The sequence below is a fragment of the Hemitrygon akajei genome, chromosome 15, assembly GCF_048418815.1.
Source record: "Hemitrygon akajei chromosome 15, sHemAka1.3, whole genome shotgun sequence".
Lineage (NCBI taxonomy): Eukaryota > Metazoa > Chordata > Chondrichthyes > Myliobatiformes > Dasyatidae > Hemitrygon > Hemitrygon akajei.
Window position 1 is genome coordinate 51,788,370 of NC_133138.1, and position 19,076 is coordinate 51,807,445.

Sequence of the window (19,076 nt, forward strand, 5' to 3'; positions counted from 1 at the left end):
ATTTGAAGAGCTTTGCATTTAAATCCATTCGCTTCTCCCTTGCTTGGATGTCCATAAGGACTAGCTCCATCAGATACTAAATCAATCATATAGTTCCATCTCTGTGCGTGCCCACCAAACCCCCACGTTCTGTCATTCAGTTGCCTTTGGCCTTGACTCTTCTCAATCCCATTCATTCCGAGAACAGTGACTAACTGGTTTTCTTCTGCCAGATCTACTTTCCCTCTATATGCAAATCTTAATCTACTTCGGATGATGCCTTGTGTCTCGAACTACGGAATATTACTTCAGGGTGTTCTCACACAAATTACAGTATATCCTATTAGTTCAGTGCTTCCTGAGGCATATATTTTTGACCTTAGCATTAATTTGTTTTTGCACTAGTTACTTATGGATGTAGACATTAAAAGATGGAGAGTGACTGTGAGATTAGAATTGGAATTGTCAGCTTGTCTGAAAAAAGAACATTGCAAACCTAAAGGGCAGAACTGAATGATTCTGTGTTGCATCTCAATGTTGCCGTCCTACTGCGAAGCTGCATTTGTAGGGAGTGAGACAAGCTACACTAAATATTGTAGAACTCTGTTGAACCAGTGTTACATTGTCCAACACCTCTTTCACGACGGCTGGAATTTAAGTTTAAGGTGCATTTGTTAATATGGAAAGTCATAATTTGTTTATATTCAGTTTTGTTTTATCAACAATTGCAACACCTTCAAATCCTAGACATAACTTTACATTTGATTTTCTTCCAGAGAAGACAGAATCTGCATTTTAATCAGCCAACGTTGCTGCCTTTTTCAAAGACTGTGCTTATGACATTGTGGGTGGCTTCTCATTATTTCTAAACCCACAGTGATGAGGATTTGTCTCGTCTACATTTGACAGGCATTCTACACAGCCTGCTTTTTGCAGCTTAACAAGGGAATGATTATAGTGATGAACTGCACCATTGGGGTTGGAAAGGTTGAATCTCACACTCTGTATATACAGTGCATATAAAAAGTATTCACCCTCCTTTGAAGTTTTCATGGTTTGTTGATTTACAACATTGAATTGCAATGGATTTAATTTGGCTTTTTGACAATGGTCAACAGAAAAAGACTCATGTCAAAGTGAAAACAGATCTCCACAAATTGGTCTAAATTTATTACAATTATTAAACACAAAATAATTGACTGCATAATTACTCATGCCCTTCAAGTCAGTATTTATTAGATGTATCTTTGGCAGTAATTACAGCCTTGAGTCTTTGTGGATAGGTCTCTATCAGCTTTGCACATCTGGACACCAATTTTTCCCCATTCTTCTTTACAAAACTGCTCAAGCTCTGTGAGATTGCATGGGGATCACGAGTGAACAGTCCTTTTCAAGTCCAGCCACAAATTCTCAATTGGTTTGAGGTTTGGACTCTGACGTGGCCACTCCAGGACACTAACTTTGTTGTTTTTTTAAAGCCATTCCTGTATAGCTTTGGCTTTATGCTTGGGGTCATTGTCTTGCTGGAAAACAAATCTTTCTCAAGTTGCAGTTCTCATACAAACAGGTTTTCCTCCAGGATTTCCCTGTATTTTGCTGCATTCATTTACCCTCTGCCTTCACAACCCTTCCAGGGATGGCTGCAGTATAGCATCCCCACAGCATGATGCAGTCACCACCATGCTTCATGGTAGTTATGGTGTGCTTTTGATGACGTGTGGTGTTTGACTTATACCAAACATAACATTTAATCTGATGGTCAAAAGCTCAATTTTGGTTTCATCAGACTATAGAAGCTTCTTCCTGCTGACTTCAGAATCTCCCACATGCTTTCTGTCAAGCTCTAGCCAAGATCTCATGTGAGGTTTTTTTTCAACAGTGAATTTCTTTTCGTCCCTCTCCCATAAAGCTGCAACTGTTGAAGCATCTGGGCAACAGCTGTTGTATATTCAGTCTCTCCCATCTCAGCCACTGAAGCTTGTATCTCCTCCAGAGTTAGCATATGTCTCTTGGTGGCCCTCCTCATTAATCCCCTTCTTGCATGGTCACTCAGTTTTTGAGGATGGCCTGCTCAAGGCAGATGTACAACTGTGCTATATTCTTATCATTTCTTGATGATTGACTGAACTGTACTCCAAGCAATCTTTTCTTGTATCCTGACTTGTGCTTTCAATAGCTGTTTCGCAGAGTTGCTTGGAGTGTTCTTTTGTCTTCATGGTGTTTTTTTTTGTGGCCTGAATACTGATTCACAAGCAGTTGGACCTTTCAGATACAGGCATATTTTTACTACAATCATTTGCAACTCCTTGACAGCACACCGATCTCCAAAACCAGATCTCCATTTAACTAATTATGCAACTTCTAAAACCACTTGGCTGCTCCAGTGATGATTTTCTATGTCATAGTAAGGGGACTAAATACTTACCCAATCAACTATTCTGTGTTTTATATTTGTAATTAATTTAGATCACTCTTAGAGATCTGTTTTCATTTTGACATGAAAGAGTAATTTTCTGTTGCTCGGTTCTGTTGTACTTCCTTAGAAGGTTGGCGTCATTCAATGTCTGCAGTGAGATGCTGATGATGTTCTATAGGTCAGTTGTTGAGAGCGCCCTCTTCTTTGTGGTGGCGTGTTGGGGAGGAAGCATTAAGAAGAAGGACGCCTCACGTCTTAATAAGCTGATAAGGAAGGCGGGCTCTGTCGTGGGCAAAGTACTGGAGAGTTTATCATCGGTAGCTGAGCGAAGGGCGCTGAGTAGGCTACGGTCAATTATGGAAAACCCTGAACATCCTCTACATAGCACCATCCAGAGACAGAGAAGCAGTTTCAGCGACAGGTTACTGTCGATGCAATGCTCCTCAGACAGGATGAAGAGGTCAATACTCCCCAATGCCATTAGGCTTTACAATTCAACTGCCAGGACTTAAGAACTTTTTTTAAAGCTATTATTAATGCTTTTTGAGTTAGTGATTTAGATGCATATCATATTATTACTGAGTTAAGTATTGTATGTAATGAGTTTTTGCTACAACAAGTGTATGGGACATTGGAAAAAATGTTGAATTTCCCCATGGGGATGAATAAAGTATCTATCTATCTATCTATCTATCTATCAAAAAAGCCAAATTAAATCAACTGTGATTCAATGTTGTAAAACAATAAAACATGAAAACTTCCAAGGAGGTGGGGTGAATACTTTACGTAGGCACTGTATGTATCTAATGTTGAATAACAAGCTAGACTGATCTGGGACTTTATTTGCATTTAGTGCATTTTGTAACTAATTGTATGATTAGGCTTATAATTTAATACTGTAGCTTTTCATACTTTTAATTCACCTACTTTTCTAAAGGAAAAACAATTGCATGCCAATAGCTTTTCTTTGCATTATTTCATTTGAAATTGGATTATATAGTACCTTCTTTTTAAATTCTTCAGAATTACAGTTAACTTGTTTCTGCTCCAGTCTAGTAGATTCTGAGGTGACTAATGATACCAACTCAGAAATCACCAATCTTTCTACAGGTGAGGAACAAGATTACTGATGGGCTGGTGGATGGATAGTTGTGAAGAGGTGTACTCCTCCTGTGGCTTATGAAGTACATCTGTACTTTATGATGCATGGCCTCAGGGTTCTCAAAACAATCCTGAAGATTCTTCTCCACTCTAATTGGCTATGGGGAAGATGTCACACTTCTTCAGCGAAGTTTTAACAGTTTCTTTTTGCTCTTTGGCCTGATGATCTCCTTGTGATGGGGTTAGAGTGGAGTGTTTGCTTCAAGAGTTTGGTGTCTAGACAGGTGAATGTGTAGCCAGTGCAACAAGGCCAATTGACGATATTTAGGACCTCAGTGCGGGAGTCATTGGCCGGTGGGGGGGGGGGGGGGGGGGATATGCTGACAGACTTCTTTTTACTTCCAGTTGATTTGGTAAACTACAGAGATGGCTGTGCTATTTTTCCAGTACCTTGAGATGGATGTTGTCTGGTATCTCGTTCCTACTCTGACCTCTCTTCTCATCTTCATAAACTGCTCCAATAAATTATAATGTAAACTTGAGGAACAGTATCTCAGTTTTCATTTAGGTGCCTTATAGTCTTCTGGCCACATGTCAAAAAATTACACATCATGCCATCTGCTTCCTTTCTTTCAACAGTAGTTAAATTAGAATTGGGTTTAATATCACGTCATATGTCATGAAGTTTGATCTTTTCTGGCAGCAATATGTTGCTATACATAATAATAAAAACTATAGATTACAATAAGTATATGTAAAAAATTAAATTAAATTAAGTAAGTAGTGCAAAAAGAGAGGGAAAAATACTGAGGCAGTGCTCATGGGTTCATTGTCTGATGGCAGAGGGGAAGAAGCTGTTCCTGAAATGTTGAGTGTCTGTCTTCAGAGTCCTATACCTCCTCCTTTATAGTAGCAATGAGAAGTGGGCATGTCTTCTTAAAATAACCTTTGTAGGTCATACCTGAACTTGTATAGTTCTGATCGCCGGTCTGGAATGCCACAGAAGACCATGAATCTCCTGGTTCACCCACTGCTTTGGTTTGGGTATCTCTGGGATGTCTCAAAGGCTAATCCACACTGGTCTTGATGAAGTTGGTGACAACTGTGGTGTATTCATTCAGATTTGAGGATGAATCCTTGAATAGTGTCCAGGCCATCGACTCAAAGCATTCCTGTATACACTCCTCCACCTCCCTTAACCATACCTTCTTGGTCTTCCTTGGTACTGCAGTCGTTAGTCTCTGCTTATACTCTGGGAATAGAAATGCAGCCAAATGATGGGACTTTTCAAAGTGTGGGTATGGGATAACACATTAAATGTTCTAGATGGTGCTATAATAGTGGTCAGGTGGGTTGGCTCCTCTGGTTTCATGGTATGTTGGTGGTAGTTGTTCAGAGACTTCTTCAAGCTGGCCTGGTTGAAATTCACGTAATGAAAGGAAAAGCATCAGGGTGTACTATTTCTTGCCTGCTGATTACAGAGCTTAGCTCCTCCAGTGCCTGCTTGACGTTGGCCTGAGGTGGAATGTACTCTGCTACCAGGATGATGGTGGAAAACTCCCTCAGCATTTAAAATGGATGACATTTGGCTCCTAGATGTTCCAGGTTGTGTCAACAGTACTGAGTCAGAACTGCCACGTTTGTGCACTGTAAAGCATACTCCACACCTCTTTTGCTTTCACTGAGCTGCCCTGTCTTTGCGGAGAACAGTGAAGTCATCAAGCTGCAGCGCTACGTCTGAAATGGTGGGTGTGAGCCATGTTTCCATGAAGCAAGAACACAGCAGTCCTTGATATCCCTCTGGTACTGCAATCTTGCTCTGAGGTCTTCAGTTTTATTTTCTGGAGACAGTACATTCGCCAGCAGGATAGTCAGGAGTGGAAGGCTGAGGCCTCTGCATTTCAATCGTATTTGTAGCCCAGCATGGCGTTCCTGCTTCCATTTTCTTCAAGGGGAACTGCACTCACCACCCGAGTCTGCCATCTGAGTATTGTTGATTTTGAGTATCAATGGATTTTTTAAGGCTCTTAAAATGTTACTGTTTACTGAAGTCCTCATGGTTGAGACTGTGGATTTCAGCTGTAGTAGTCCTAAATGGGAATATTTAATAATTCCCATCAGAGGTGCATGCAAATAGATTTCATTCCTTTCATGCATTCACTCTTCCCCAATACAAGTAAACATGTACATGGGTATGCATACCATTTTTCTTGCCTCTGCATTTGCTTAAGTACATCTGTAACCCTTAACATTCTCCTGTTTTTGTAAAATGTTTTTGCATTGTTAACTTCCTTGATACAGGCTGATTTGATGGACCTTTCCAGTTTTGATTTTCTCAACATGGTAATCTTTATGATAAAGCCCATGTGGAGAAAAAAAGGAAATTCTTTGTTTCCTTTCTAAATTGTAAAGTTTTAATATTGTGACCTGGCAATTTTTAAGGTCACCGAAACAGAAGGAATACTATAATTCCTCTGTATTCATCCTATTACATCTTATAGCATTTAAATATCACTGAATCTTATACTCAAGATAACTCATGTTACACTTTTTGCATTTGACTTTAATATTTAGTATTCTCAGCTTCTGTATCATTTTTTGAGGAAGTGTACCATGACTCTTCCAAAGTCAATATATCCATGTTTAGATGATGAACCCAGACAAGAAGTGCTCTTGATGGGGTTGACCAAGGGTCTATAAGCATAATCCAGTCACCTTGAGATGAAAGTCAACATGTCTGTAGCCTTTTTGATTTTGTTTTGTATCTGTTCATTAACATTAATTGTTTTGTATATAAAAATTCATAAATCACATTCAACACAGTTTCTACTTTCTCCATTAGTAAAGAAATATTCTAATTTACTTCAAATCCTAACTAGTTGAATTTACATTTGATTTTGCTCTTGTTTCCAGTATGCTGCTCCACATTATTGCATTTGATACTTTAGTATACCTAGATATATTTGAACTAATAATAATTTTTCTTACATTATAACCTTTTAATAAAGTTGTATTAATTCCTACTCACATGAAATACAATCACAGAACAGCTATGAACCTGAAAGTGTTGTGTTAATAAGAGACAAGTGAATGCTTATAGGTTAAAATTCCCTTCCCTGCTATTTATAGAAAGGTCACTTAAGCCACTTATTTTAAATAATGCCTCCATTAAAAAAAACCTTCAGCTTAAGTCCATCAATAATACATTCATAATCCAACATTTTTGAGGGCATTTATTTAACAGATTCTAAAAATAACATAGCGATCGTATGATTGTTATACAGAATGTTTTTGGGTATTGTGCTCTCAATTTTCCTCATTTCCTTACTGATACGGATGCACCAGATAAACTCTCTGTATCCAAGGCGACAGGTAAATGATCTACTTACAGAGATTTGTGTACAGTGCTATTTGATGCTACCAAGGATGATGGCTCTCCTGCTGATTATCACTGTTTACTAGTGAGGCAGTGAATGGGCAGATATGTGTATTCCACAGCTCTGTTGACCCATGATCAGTAAGTCATTTGATAAGAACAGAACTTTCATCCCAATACGTATTCACTTTACCACTATACTGCTTGTATAATCACAACTGTCAAAAATATTTTTACTGACACATCCCGGTGATAATAAACCTGATTCTGATTATGATAATAATCTATTACGTATTTGTAAGCATATTTATGATGTAGTTGTTAGAGTAATCATTGAACATACCCTTAAAGCATCTAATAAGGAATTAAACAGATATAATTAGTAATATACTGAGGCTGATGTGAGAGCCTTGAATTTGAACACTAGAATTTTATGGATCAACAGTGAGATATTTCAGTAGTCTCATGTGCTGCTTTAGTTAACTTAACTGAAAAGTGGGTCTAGATACTTTCCCACAAACTTACAAAAGAAGCAAACTTTATTTCAAATGTATTATTTTACTGGAACAATGATGTTTCAGATCAGAATCAGATCTTATTATCACAGATGTACATATGTCATGAAATTTATTGTTTTGCAGCAGCAGTAGTACTGTGCAGTACATTAAAATTATGAACAATTACAATAAGAATATATAAAAAATATAGAACTAAATGTGAGCAAAATACCGAGGTAGTGTCCAGGGGTTCATGGGCCATTTAGAAATTTGATGGTAGAGGGAAAGAAGCTGTTCCTAAGACACTTAGGGCGCATCTTCAGGCTCTTGTATTAATCATCTGCAGCTTTTTCCAGTCCTGTGCAGTGGCTTCTCCATATTGGACGAGGATGCAACCAGTCAGAATGCTCTCTATGGTAAATCTCCAAAAAATTAGTAGAGTCGGTAATGTACCAGATCTTCTCAAGCTCCTAATGAAATATACCCACTGGCGTACCTTCTTCATAATTGCATCAATATGTTGCACCCAGGATAGATCTTCAGAGATATTAACACCCCGAAGCTTGAAGCTGCTCACCCTTTCACAGCTGACCCCTCATTGTGGTCTGATGTGAGTTCCCTCGTTCCCCTTCCAGAAGTCCCCAGTCAGATCCTTGGTCTTACTGACATTGAGTGCAAGGTTGTTGTTAGGAGACCTCTCAACTAGCCAATCCGCATCACTCATGTGCACCCCCTCATCACTATGTGAGACTCTGCAAATAACCATTGTGCCATCAGCGAAGGTATAGGTGGCATTTGAGCTGTGCCCATCAACATAGTTGTGAGTGTAAAGTGAATAGAGCAGTAGGCTAAACACACGTCCTCGAGGAGTGCCTGTTTTATACATTAATTACAGAAGTATTAAAGTATCATATTATTCAATCTGTACAATGAGTGTCAAACTTGAGGCTGTGAGTGCAAACTAACAAACCATGAGTAAACTAACAGTTCAAAAGTACTAAACAGAGTATGAAATATTTTGAGACAATGTAAGTTCTTGAAAATTCTGATATGAATATGTATTATTTAGCTACAAAATTTATTATCCAAGAAATAGTGTATGGAGGTTTTGTAGTTGTCACTATAAAATTGACCCATGGAGGTGTATACTTAACTGTCTGTCAATATTTTTCTGTACTTCATTTCAGCTGCAGTATTGAAATATGAAAACAATGTTATGAATATTCGGCAATTCAATTGTTCTCCCCATCCTTACTGGCTACCAAATTTTATGGATGTTTTTACTTGGTCTTTACCATTTGTTGGTGAAAAAGGTATGTGAATGGAATTTTAAAATCTGAAACTTTTAAGGCTTCTCAATAATTGTCATAATTTATAACGCATATTAGTCCATTGACTGTATATATTTCAATGTTGATATTATTGGTAAAGCATTTTAGACTATTCACTAAGTTAGAACAAATTGTTTTAGATTAACTGAGCACCAATGGAACAATAAGTATGCAGGAAAATAAGATCTGATTCATGGGTAGGAATCTACAAATGGCAGATCTCTGGGCAAGGGTAGCTTGCAACCAAAGTGCAGGGAAATGAAAGCACATTGGGTAAATAACACGGGGATTTGTAGTGATCATGTGAGAAGTGCTTACAATGAATGGGGAATTGCAATCGTGTTTATTGACATCACAATTGGATTTGTTATATACAGTATGATAGCACACTACCTAAACTATTAAGCAGTGGATTCCTTTCTCATCCACATTGAAGGGATATTCTTAAAGTGATATGAGTGCAACCCATTGCATCCACATTCCTGCATCCATTCAATCCTGATGAAACTATGAACTTACACTCCCTGCTGTTCTCTCACTAAAGAGAATGAGACATAATTATTTTTAAGTATATTTCTATTGCAGTTTGTCCTACTGTAGATATTTCTGCTTTTGCTTTGAAATATCTTTGATGCATAGAAGTTAATTGCCATTGTGACTTACCTCGAGTGTAGCAGCACCACTGGCATTTTGTGGGTTTCAAACACATTGCTCCTTGGTCGGGCTAGTCTACAATTGCTCCAAAAGTATTGCTGATAGTTCATCTCCGCTTCCCTGATGCCTCTCAGAGTAATTTCCCAGCATATGTTCTGCTCACTTTGCCTATATATGCAGGAACATGGAAAGAAATGTGAGTAAATGTAGGTCATTTGGTCCTGCCATTCAACGTGATCATGGCTGATCTGCCCCAGGCCTCAACTGCTCTTCTGTGTCAGTTCTAAACAGTTCTAAATCCTTAAATCTAGTGATTGAGTCTTCATAACCCTCTGGTGTGGAGAATTCCAAAGATCCACTATCCTCAGTGAGAAGAAATTTATTGATTCTTATTTTATTGAGATACAACATGGATTAAGCCCTTCTGGCCCTTTGAGCCGTGCTGCCCAAAAAACCCTGATTTAACCCTAGCCTAATTACAGGACAACTTACAGTGACCAATTAGGCTACCAACTAGTACATCGTTGGACTGTGGGAGGAAACCAGAACACCTGAAGTACATACAAACTCATTATCTACAACAGCGGGAATGGAACCTGGGTCGTTGGTACTGTAAGACATTGTGCTAACTACTATGCTTACCATGCCACTCTGATTCTGTGCACCTTGGTAATAAGCCACTGCCCTCTAATCTTGTAACTGCGTGGTCTGAAGTGTTGCTGTGTAATTATGCTCCCAAAGGGAAATGGCTACTGGAGTATCATGGATGGGAACAGCTTGGTATTGTTGGCACCTTGATGTCAACACAATGTCTTTGAATTAAAGGTTCAAGGTTCAAGTTTATTTATTATCATTTTTCAGTACACAAGTGTAAGGAGAATGAATGATCGCTACTCCAGATCTGATACAGTATAAAAACCCCAATAAGCATAAAACCAACAATAAATATAAATACAATCCTATGAAGCATGACATACAAGTAACTGTTGAGTATGGCTCTATATACATAAGATTAGCTTATATACTGACTGATTTTATGTGTGTGTGTGTGTGTGTGTGTGTGCATGCATATATATATATATATATTGTTACGTATTCGGGCAACAATAATATAGATGAGTTAGGCAAGGGGTTTTATAACGAATAACACGTTTATTAAACACTGATAACAAACCCTCTTCAAATGTAAACAAACCCAAACAATGGTCCGAGCTCAGCTGCTGGCAGCTGGTCAGACAGTTCCTAATAGCTTTGCAGTCCCAAACAGTCTTTAAAGTAGTATTGAAAAAAAAACAGTTCTCCAAAGCGATATGCCGAATGAAAACAGTTCAAAGAACGATATGCCGACAGTTCAAAAGCTCACGGTACTTTTAAAAGGAGAGACTTTTTAAAACGATGTAAATTCTCTTCCACGTCGATGTCCTTCGATTCCCAGCGTCGAACTCCCACGTCGAATTTTATTAAATATAACAGCTTAAAGTGACTGACCTTCCTTCCAAAATATTCTCAATCTCCCGCTTTTTCCCGCGGAGACTATCGTGAGAATAGTAAACGAAATCCTTCCGAATGAGGATCACACAAAGTCGAAGTCAATCCATCTTCCAAACTTCACTCTCCATCAGCAAAGAAACCGTTGGCTCTGACCTTTTAAACTTTAGGCATCATATAAAACTTCATTTTTAACTAAACTGCGTCATCCCTTTAAATCACGCAGTGATATGAAGTCATCTTGGCAAATCCAGCCACGAACTGCCCCACCTGACAGGGTGGGTCTTCCTTTTATACCCTGTAGAAAAAACCTGTCACATGACCTCTACTGGCGGGAAAATGACATCACTCCACCATTACCTCATGTCCAGTATAACTTCAACCCCAGTCACGTGACAAGGGTACCACTGTCACGTGTCACGGGTACGTAACACCTCCCTCCAAAAAAAACATTTTTGGTCTATCAAGAACAAAAATTTTTTAACAATTACTTACAAAAAAAACAAATGTATAAATTATATAACATACACAATATACAATACAGTAGGAGAGTTACAATAAAAAAAACCACTCCAAAAAAAAACTATTGTACATTCAACATCGAGATAGACAATCAGCAACCACATTATCTTTACCTTTAATATGAGTTATCACAATATTGTACTCTTGTAACATCAAACTCCAATTTAACAATCTTCTGTTTTTGTTTTTCATCTTACTCAGAAAAACTAACGGATTATGATCAGTGTAAACAATAAGTGGTTTTTGAGTTGTACCAACATATACCTCAAAATATTCCAAAGCTAAAACAAGAGATAACAATTCTTTCTCTATTGTTGAATAGTTTCTTTGATGCTTATTAAATTTCTTAGAAAAGTAAGCTACTGGATGATCAACCTCATCACCCTCATTCCTTTGCATCAATACTGCTCCCGCAGCTTCATCACTAGCATCCACAGCTAATGAAAAAGGTTTTTCAAAGTCAGGTGCCTTAAGCACAGGTTGTTCACATATCATTGCTTTCAATTTTTCAAATGCTTTCTGACAAAACACTGTCCATACAAACTTTACATTCTTCTGCAGAAGATTAGTTAATGGAAGGGCAACATTAGCAAAATTCTTACAAAATTTTCGATAATATCCTACCATTCCCAAAAACCTTCTGAGAGTTTTTTTTCCCGTCGGAGTGGGAATTTCCAAAATTGCCTGAACTTTTGCCTGAACAGGAGCTACCTTACCTTGACCCACAACATAACCAAGGTAAGTCACAGTAGCATGTCCAAATTCACTCTTGGCTAAATTAATAGTCAAGTTAGCTTTTGAAAGCTTTTCAAACAATTTCTCCACTGCAATTATGTGTGCTTCCCAAGTATCATTTCCTGTCACTAAATCATCAATATAAGCATCAGTATCTTTCAAACCCTGAATCACAGAATTAATCATCCTCTGAAAAGTACCTGGCGCATTCTTCATCCCAAATGGAAGAACATTATACTCATATAACCCAGATGGAGTTACAAATGCAGAAATCTCTCTACCTCTGTCCGTTAGTGGAACACACCAATACCCTTTCAATAAATCAATCTTTGTAAGGAACTTTGCTTTTCCAACTTTATCTACACAATCATCTACTCTAGGAATTGGATATGCATCTGTTTTCGTTACAGCATTCACCTTCCTATAGTCCGTACAAAACCTAATACTACCATCAGGTTTTGGCACCATAACACATGGCGAACTCCAATTCGAGTTAGAATGTCTAATAATATCATTCTCTAACATGTATTCAATTTCTTTCTCAGCAAGTTCACATTTTTCCATGTTCATCCTATATGGATGTTGTTTAATAGGTTTGGCATCTCCAACATCTACATCATGTGAAGCTATAGTAGTCCTTCTCGGAACATCTGGAAACAAATCCTTATACTTAAAAATCAATTCCTTCATCTGTTGTTTCTGCTCTAGCTGTAAATGTGCTAATTTCTCATCCATATTTTCCAAAATAGTTGAATTAGGTAACCTAACAGAAACAATGTTAGATTTAGAATGAAAGTCAGATGAATCATCTATCATGTTCCCAGTTAAATCCAACTCATTCTCACTAACCACAACAGTCACAGTATCAGATTGTTTCTCAAAATATGGTTTAATCATATTTATGTGGCAAAGTTGTGTTGACCTTCTACGATCTGGAGTTTTTATTACATAATCCACATCATTAACTCTAGACACAATTTCATAAGGTCCATGAAATCTAGCTTGTAAAGGATTTGTCTGCACTGGGAAAAAAACCAACACCTTATCTCCAGGCTTAAACATCCTCATCCTAGCTTCCTTATCATACCAAGTCTTCATTTTCTCCTGAGCCAACTTCAAATTTTCCTTGGCTAAGCTACAAGCTCTATGTAACCTGTCCTTAAATTTCAAAACATAGTCCAACAAATTAGTATGCACTTCCTTACTAATCCACTGTTCCTCCAATAAAGCTAAAGGTCCTCTAACTCTATGTCCAAACACAAGTTCAAATGGACTAAACCCTAAAGATTCTTGTACCGATTCCCTTACTGCAAATAAAAGTAAGTTTATACTCTCATCCCAGTCACTTTCATTCTCCACACAATATGTCCTAATCATATTCTTAAGAGTAGAATGAAACCTCTCCAAAGCACCTTGCGATTCTGGATGGTATGCAGACGAAGTAATTTGCTTAGCTCCCAATTTATAAACTATCTGTTGAAACAATCCAGACATAAAATTACTACCTTGATCAGTTTGTATTTCCTTAGGCAATCCAAAATAAGTAAAGAATTTTATAAGAGCCTTCGTCACAGTTTTAGCTTTTATATTCCTAAGTGGTACTGCCTCTGGAAACCTAGACGAAGTACACATGATAGTCAACAAATACTGATAACCAGTTTTTGTCTTTGGCAATGGACCAACACAATCTACAATAACTTTAGAAAACGGTTCACCAAATGCTGGAATAGGTTTTAATGGAGCTACTGGTGTAACCTGATTTGGTTTACCCACAATTTGACAAGTATGGCACGTCTTACAAAACACCGCCACATCTTTTCTTAAACCAGGCCAGTAAAAATGTTTTAAAATCTTGTCCACAGTTTTCCTTACCCCTTGATGTCCACCTAAAGGCACACTATGAGCTAAAGTCAAAATCTCATTCCGATAAACTTTAGGAACAACCACCTGATAAAAAACATTCCATTCCTCACTTGCAGGAATTGTAGGCGACCTCCATTTCCTCATCAACACTCCTTTTTCCAAGTAATATCCTACTGACACCTTCTCAATTTCACTACCTAGTAAAGCTTGTTCCCTTAATTTTACAATCTCAGGATCTCTATTCTGCTCTGCTATCATCTCCTTCCGAGACAAAGATAAATCTTCATAGTCAGACTTACTCCCAGAATCTTGTTCAAACAACGAAGGTAAGAAAGTTTCTGACACATCCTCAAAACTCAAATCCTGAGTTGAACAGTCATGAGTAACAACCTCATTCTGCACATCAATCTTTTTAGCCATAGCTCTAGTCACAACACAAGAAAAATCTGTGTTAGAATTCACCTCTGGTTCCTCTGATTCCATTGTTAAATGCACTTCAGGAAAAACTTGTCCACCTGCCAAGTCATTACCTAACAATAAAGAAATACCCCTCACAGGTAAGCTATGCTGTAGTCCTACCTTAACAAATCCTGTAACTAACCCTGACTTTAAATTTACTTCATGTAAACGTACAGGCATAAAATCACTTCCAACACCTCTTATGTAATTTACCTCACCAGTATCACTCTCTTCATTAAACTTCAACACACTATCTAACATCAGTGATTGAGAAGCTCCAGTATCCCTAAGAATTTTTATTGGCACCAGAGTAGATCCTTCTTTCAAGGATACAAACCCTTCAGTTATAAAATGATCATATCCCTTTCTAACTTTGTCAGACTCTAACAAATCCTCATTTGTGTTTACCAAACCCTGTAACTTTACAGGTGCTTCAGTATGTTGCACACAAGCATCTGTAACTGCTTCCTTCTCTTTCTTTTTCAATTTGAAACAGTTAGCTATTACATGGCCAGGCTTCTTACAATAGTTACAAATAAGACCAAACTGTCTTTCCTTCACAGGCTTTCCTTCCTTCTTACCTCTCTCATTAACCTCTAATTTAATTTCTGATTTACCTTGAGTTTCCATATTATTTTTCCTCTTAAAAATTCTACCCTGAGGAAATTTATTCTTATGGATTAAAACATACTCATCAGCTAATCTAGCACAGTCCTGCAATTTATCAGTATCCCTCTCATTTAAGTAGGTCCTTACTTCAACAGGAATGCTTCTTTTAAATTCCTCCATCAAAATCAGCTCTTTCAAAGTCTCATAGTCCTCATTTACATTTTTAGAAGAAACCCATCTCTCAAAACACATAGCTTTATCATAGGCAAATTCCACATAAGTCTTTTCCACAGACTTTTTCAAACTCCTGAATCTTTCCCTGTACGCTTCTGGGACCAACTCATACGATTTGAGAATATTTTCCTTCACAATATCATAATCTAATGCTTGCGCAGCAGTTAAAGCTGTGTAAACCCGTTGTGCCTTGCCTTTAATCACACTCTGTAATAACACTGACCATTTATCTTTCGGCCACTCTGACATCCGAGCAATAGTTTCAAAATGTTGAAAATATCTCTCCACTTCTGTTTCACTAAATGGAGGGACCAATTTAATTTCTTGGCTAGCAACAAACGGTTTTTTAGAATCAGCAGACTGTTCTACAGACCTTAATTTCTCCATTGCATATTCAAAATCTCTCTGCTTTTGTTCAATTTCCAATTTACACCTTTCTAACATCATTTGTTCAATTTGCAACTGCATCTCCAGATTACTTATTGGAAACGATTCTAAAATCGATTCTTCAAAATGACCCGAAGCCACAAAATGTGATGCGATCTTTCTCTGTATTACAGCTTTTGATGTAGTTGGCAAGATCCCTTTAAGATGCAACCGATTAGCGAGTTCAGAGACTTCAGTTTTTTTCGCCTTCGCTAACAAATCCGCGTCTGGCGAATCCAGAAACTCATCAATATTCATCGTTGCCGAATACCACTCACAAGCCAAACAAACAAAAAAAAATCGAGCAATCCCCGTTACCAAAACACCGATTCAAAATTCAAAAAACTTTTTAAAACACAAACAATTCAATCCCGGACGTACCCCCATAATTATGTTACGTATTCGGGCAACAATAATATAGATGAGTTAGGCAAGGGGTTTTATAACGAATAACACGTTTATTAAACACTGATAACAAACCCTCTTCAAATGTAAACAAACCCAAACAATGGTCCGAGCTCAGCTGCTGGCAGCTGGTCAGACAGTTCCTAATAGCTTTGCAGTCCCAAACAGTCTTTAAAGTAGTATTGAAAAAAAAACAGTTCTCCAAAGCGATATGCCGAATGAAAACAGTTCAAAGAACGATATGCCGACAGTTCAAAAGCTCACGGTACTTTTAAAAGGAGAGACTTTTTAAAACGATGTAAATTCTCTTCCACGTCGATGTCCTTCGATTCCCAGCGTCGAACTCCCACGTCGAATTTTATTAAATATAACAGCTTAAAGTGACTGACCTTCCTTCCAAAATATTCTCAATCTCCCGCTTTTTCCCGCGGAGACTATCGTGAGAATAGTAAACGAAATCCTTCCGAATGAGGATCACACAAAGTCGAAGTCAATCCATCTTCCAAACTTCACTCTCCATCAGCAAAGAAACCGTTGGCTCTGACCTTTTAAACTTTAGGCATCATATAAAACTTCATTTTTAACTAAACTGCGTCATCCCTTTAAATCACGCAGTGATATGAAGTCATCTTGGCAAATCCAGCCACGAACTGCCCCACCTGACAGGGTGGGTCTTCCTTTTATACCCTGTAGAAAAAACCTGTCACATGACCTCTACTGGCGGGAAAATGACATCACTCCACCATTACCTCATGTCCAGTATAACTTCAACCCCAGTCACGTGACAAGGGTACCACTGTCACGTGTCACGGGTACGTAACAATATATACACACACACATACATATACATATATATATATATATAAAAGATGATGGTGAGAGGGTATTGGGAAGGGTTAATGGGTGGAAGTTTTGGTCAGCCTGATGGCATGGTAGGAGGAACTGTTTTTGAGTCTAGTGGTCTTGGCGTGGATGCTACATTGCCTCTTCCCTGATAGGAGCAGGACAAACAGTCCAGAAGCAGGGTGCATGAGTGCATTGTGGTATTGCTGGCATTTTCCAGCAATGCTTTGAATATATGTCCTTGATGGTAGGTTTGCTGGTACACCTGATACACCAGTGGCAAACTTCACAAACCTAGGAAGTCAGAAAGCATCAAATACTTGCAGAAAGTAGACTTCATACAATTCACTGAATAAATAAACTGCATGTTATTGATCACTTTGGATAACGTAGGCAAGGAAAGTATTCTGACCTCTAAATGCAGTCTTTCATGACTGTTACATGGCTGAGGTTCATACTGTGTTTCATGTAGATTGTTAACACTCTGTATACTTACAGCTGGTAAAAAATGGGCCATTATTCTTCCAAATATTGCATGATGGGTAAAAGGGACTCACACAAACACAATCGGGGTGCATGCACTCACGTTATTTTGAGCACAATTTGGCTTCATTTGATCTCAAGCTGTTTTCTACATTTATATTCATTCCCTTAGAATCTACAACCTCTAGTTTTATGTTCAGATAATTGTTAAAGAATGTGAAACGTGCTTCCTTTAAACCTCTTTTAATCATTTGAGCTACAAGTTTTATTGTATTTGTTTTTCTTCAGCACTTGTAAGCTTGCCTTTCAGAATCACTTTTCTTTGGAACAAGGTCATTCCAAGGAACGACAATGTATCACTAGTAAAATTTTCCCTTTACTGTCAAATTCTCAGAATGTTTATACTTGTTAACACTTTACTGTTTCAAAGAGCAATAATTTGTATCTTAAAATATATATGCCTTTCCCTAAATCATTGACATTATAGATCCAGATACCTTAAACCTTTAGACTCACCAGATAATTAGTAAATACTGTTAAAGAAGTCCATTCATTAATTAATGAATAGCATGGTAAAATTACATTTTATTCTAAAGAATCCTCAGTAATATTTCCTCAGCTACTGTTCTCTAAATTTGTATATTTTTTCTGACCACTGCTCTAAATTGACTGATCACCAATTTCATTTTTTTTTAACAGTTCCTGCCCCTTTGAAGAAATAATTAGGGACATTATTTCCATATAAAACCCTTAGCTTTTCCAATCTTTGTGTAGAATTCAAATTTTAATAATTACCTTTGAGAATCTGACTCTGGCCGTGATTAGTGTGTTAGTAATGATAACTGCATTCAAACTTCAGACTAAGTATCCTATCATACGAATCATACGTTGGACTGGTTTGGATCAATATAATTTTATACAATCCAGTGCACGACAGACAAAACCATGACTTGCAACTTGAGGTGAATAGTTAGTGCTGTCAGTATTTGATCCCAGTGGATTACAAGACCACAACACTTACAATAGAATCCAATTAGATAAAAATGTAACATCTTAACTTTAATTGGAAGACAGTAGTTTTTCTTCCATATTCTTTATTTATGCCTCTCTTCATAATTCTGTTAGTTTAATTTTGATACAAAGCATTGTAAGTGCACAAGCACAGCCTGGAATTTGCTGTTCTGTCTGATTCTCATCAGGTTTCATTACCAGCTTCAGCACTAGAAAAACGCAACTCAGGACTTGATGTATGAAATTCAAAGGACTTTATGACATTATGCTTAAATTTACATTCAATTCTATCCTTGTTTCAGTGACAGAGATGTTGGTGAACGTTCTAAATATCTGCTCTGATGATGAACTCATGACAGATGGAGATGAGATATTTGATGGTAGGAACTTTTTGTTAAGTTACCCAGTGTTGGATGGTCAAGGAGAAACAGTACCACTATCATATAAATTACCTTTTACTGAAAACACTTAGCACGATCTGTAAAACTCTTTGCAATAAAATACATTACATAGCCCTGAAACATAGCAAGACATTTAATTAAAGGGAGATTATAAGAAGAGCTGGTGAACCAGGTGTATTTTAAAGAGTGTCTTAAAGGATTGAATGTGTCAGGTTCTAAGTAGGGAACACCAGAACAGGGCTT

At 37.6% G+C, this 19,076-nt stretch overlaps 1 protein-coding gene across 3 annotated transcripts in view; it reads left to right on the forward strand.

Annotated features, from left to right (window-relative positions):
• Positions 1 to 19,076, forward strand: part of LOC140739349 (protein phosphatase 3 catalytic subunit alpha-like) — a 414,361-nt gene that overhangs the window by 369,080 nt on the left and 26,205 nt on the right. For all 3 annotated transcript variants that reach the window (XM_073067568.1, XM_073067567.1, XM_073067569.1), the window contains 2 exons: positions 8,557 to 8,682; positions 18,735 to 18,812. In XM_073067568.1, coding sequence (XP_072923669.1) covers positions 8,557 to 8,682; positions 18,735 to 18,812 — 204 coding nt within the window. The remainder of the gene's footprint in view (positions 1 to 8,556; positions 8,683 to 18,734; positions 18,813 to 19,076) is intronic.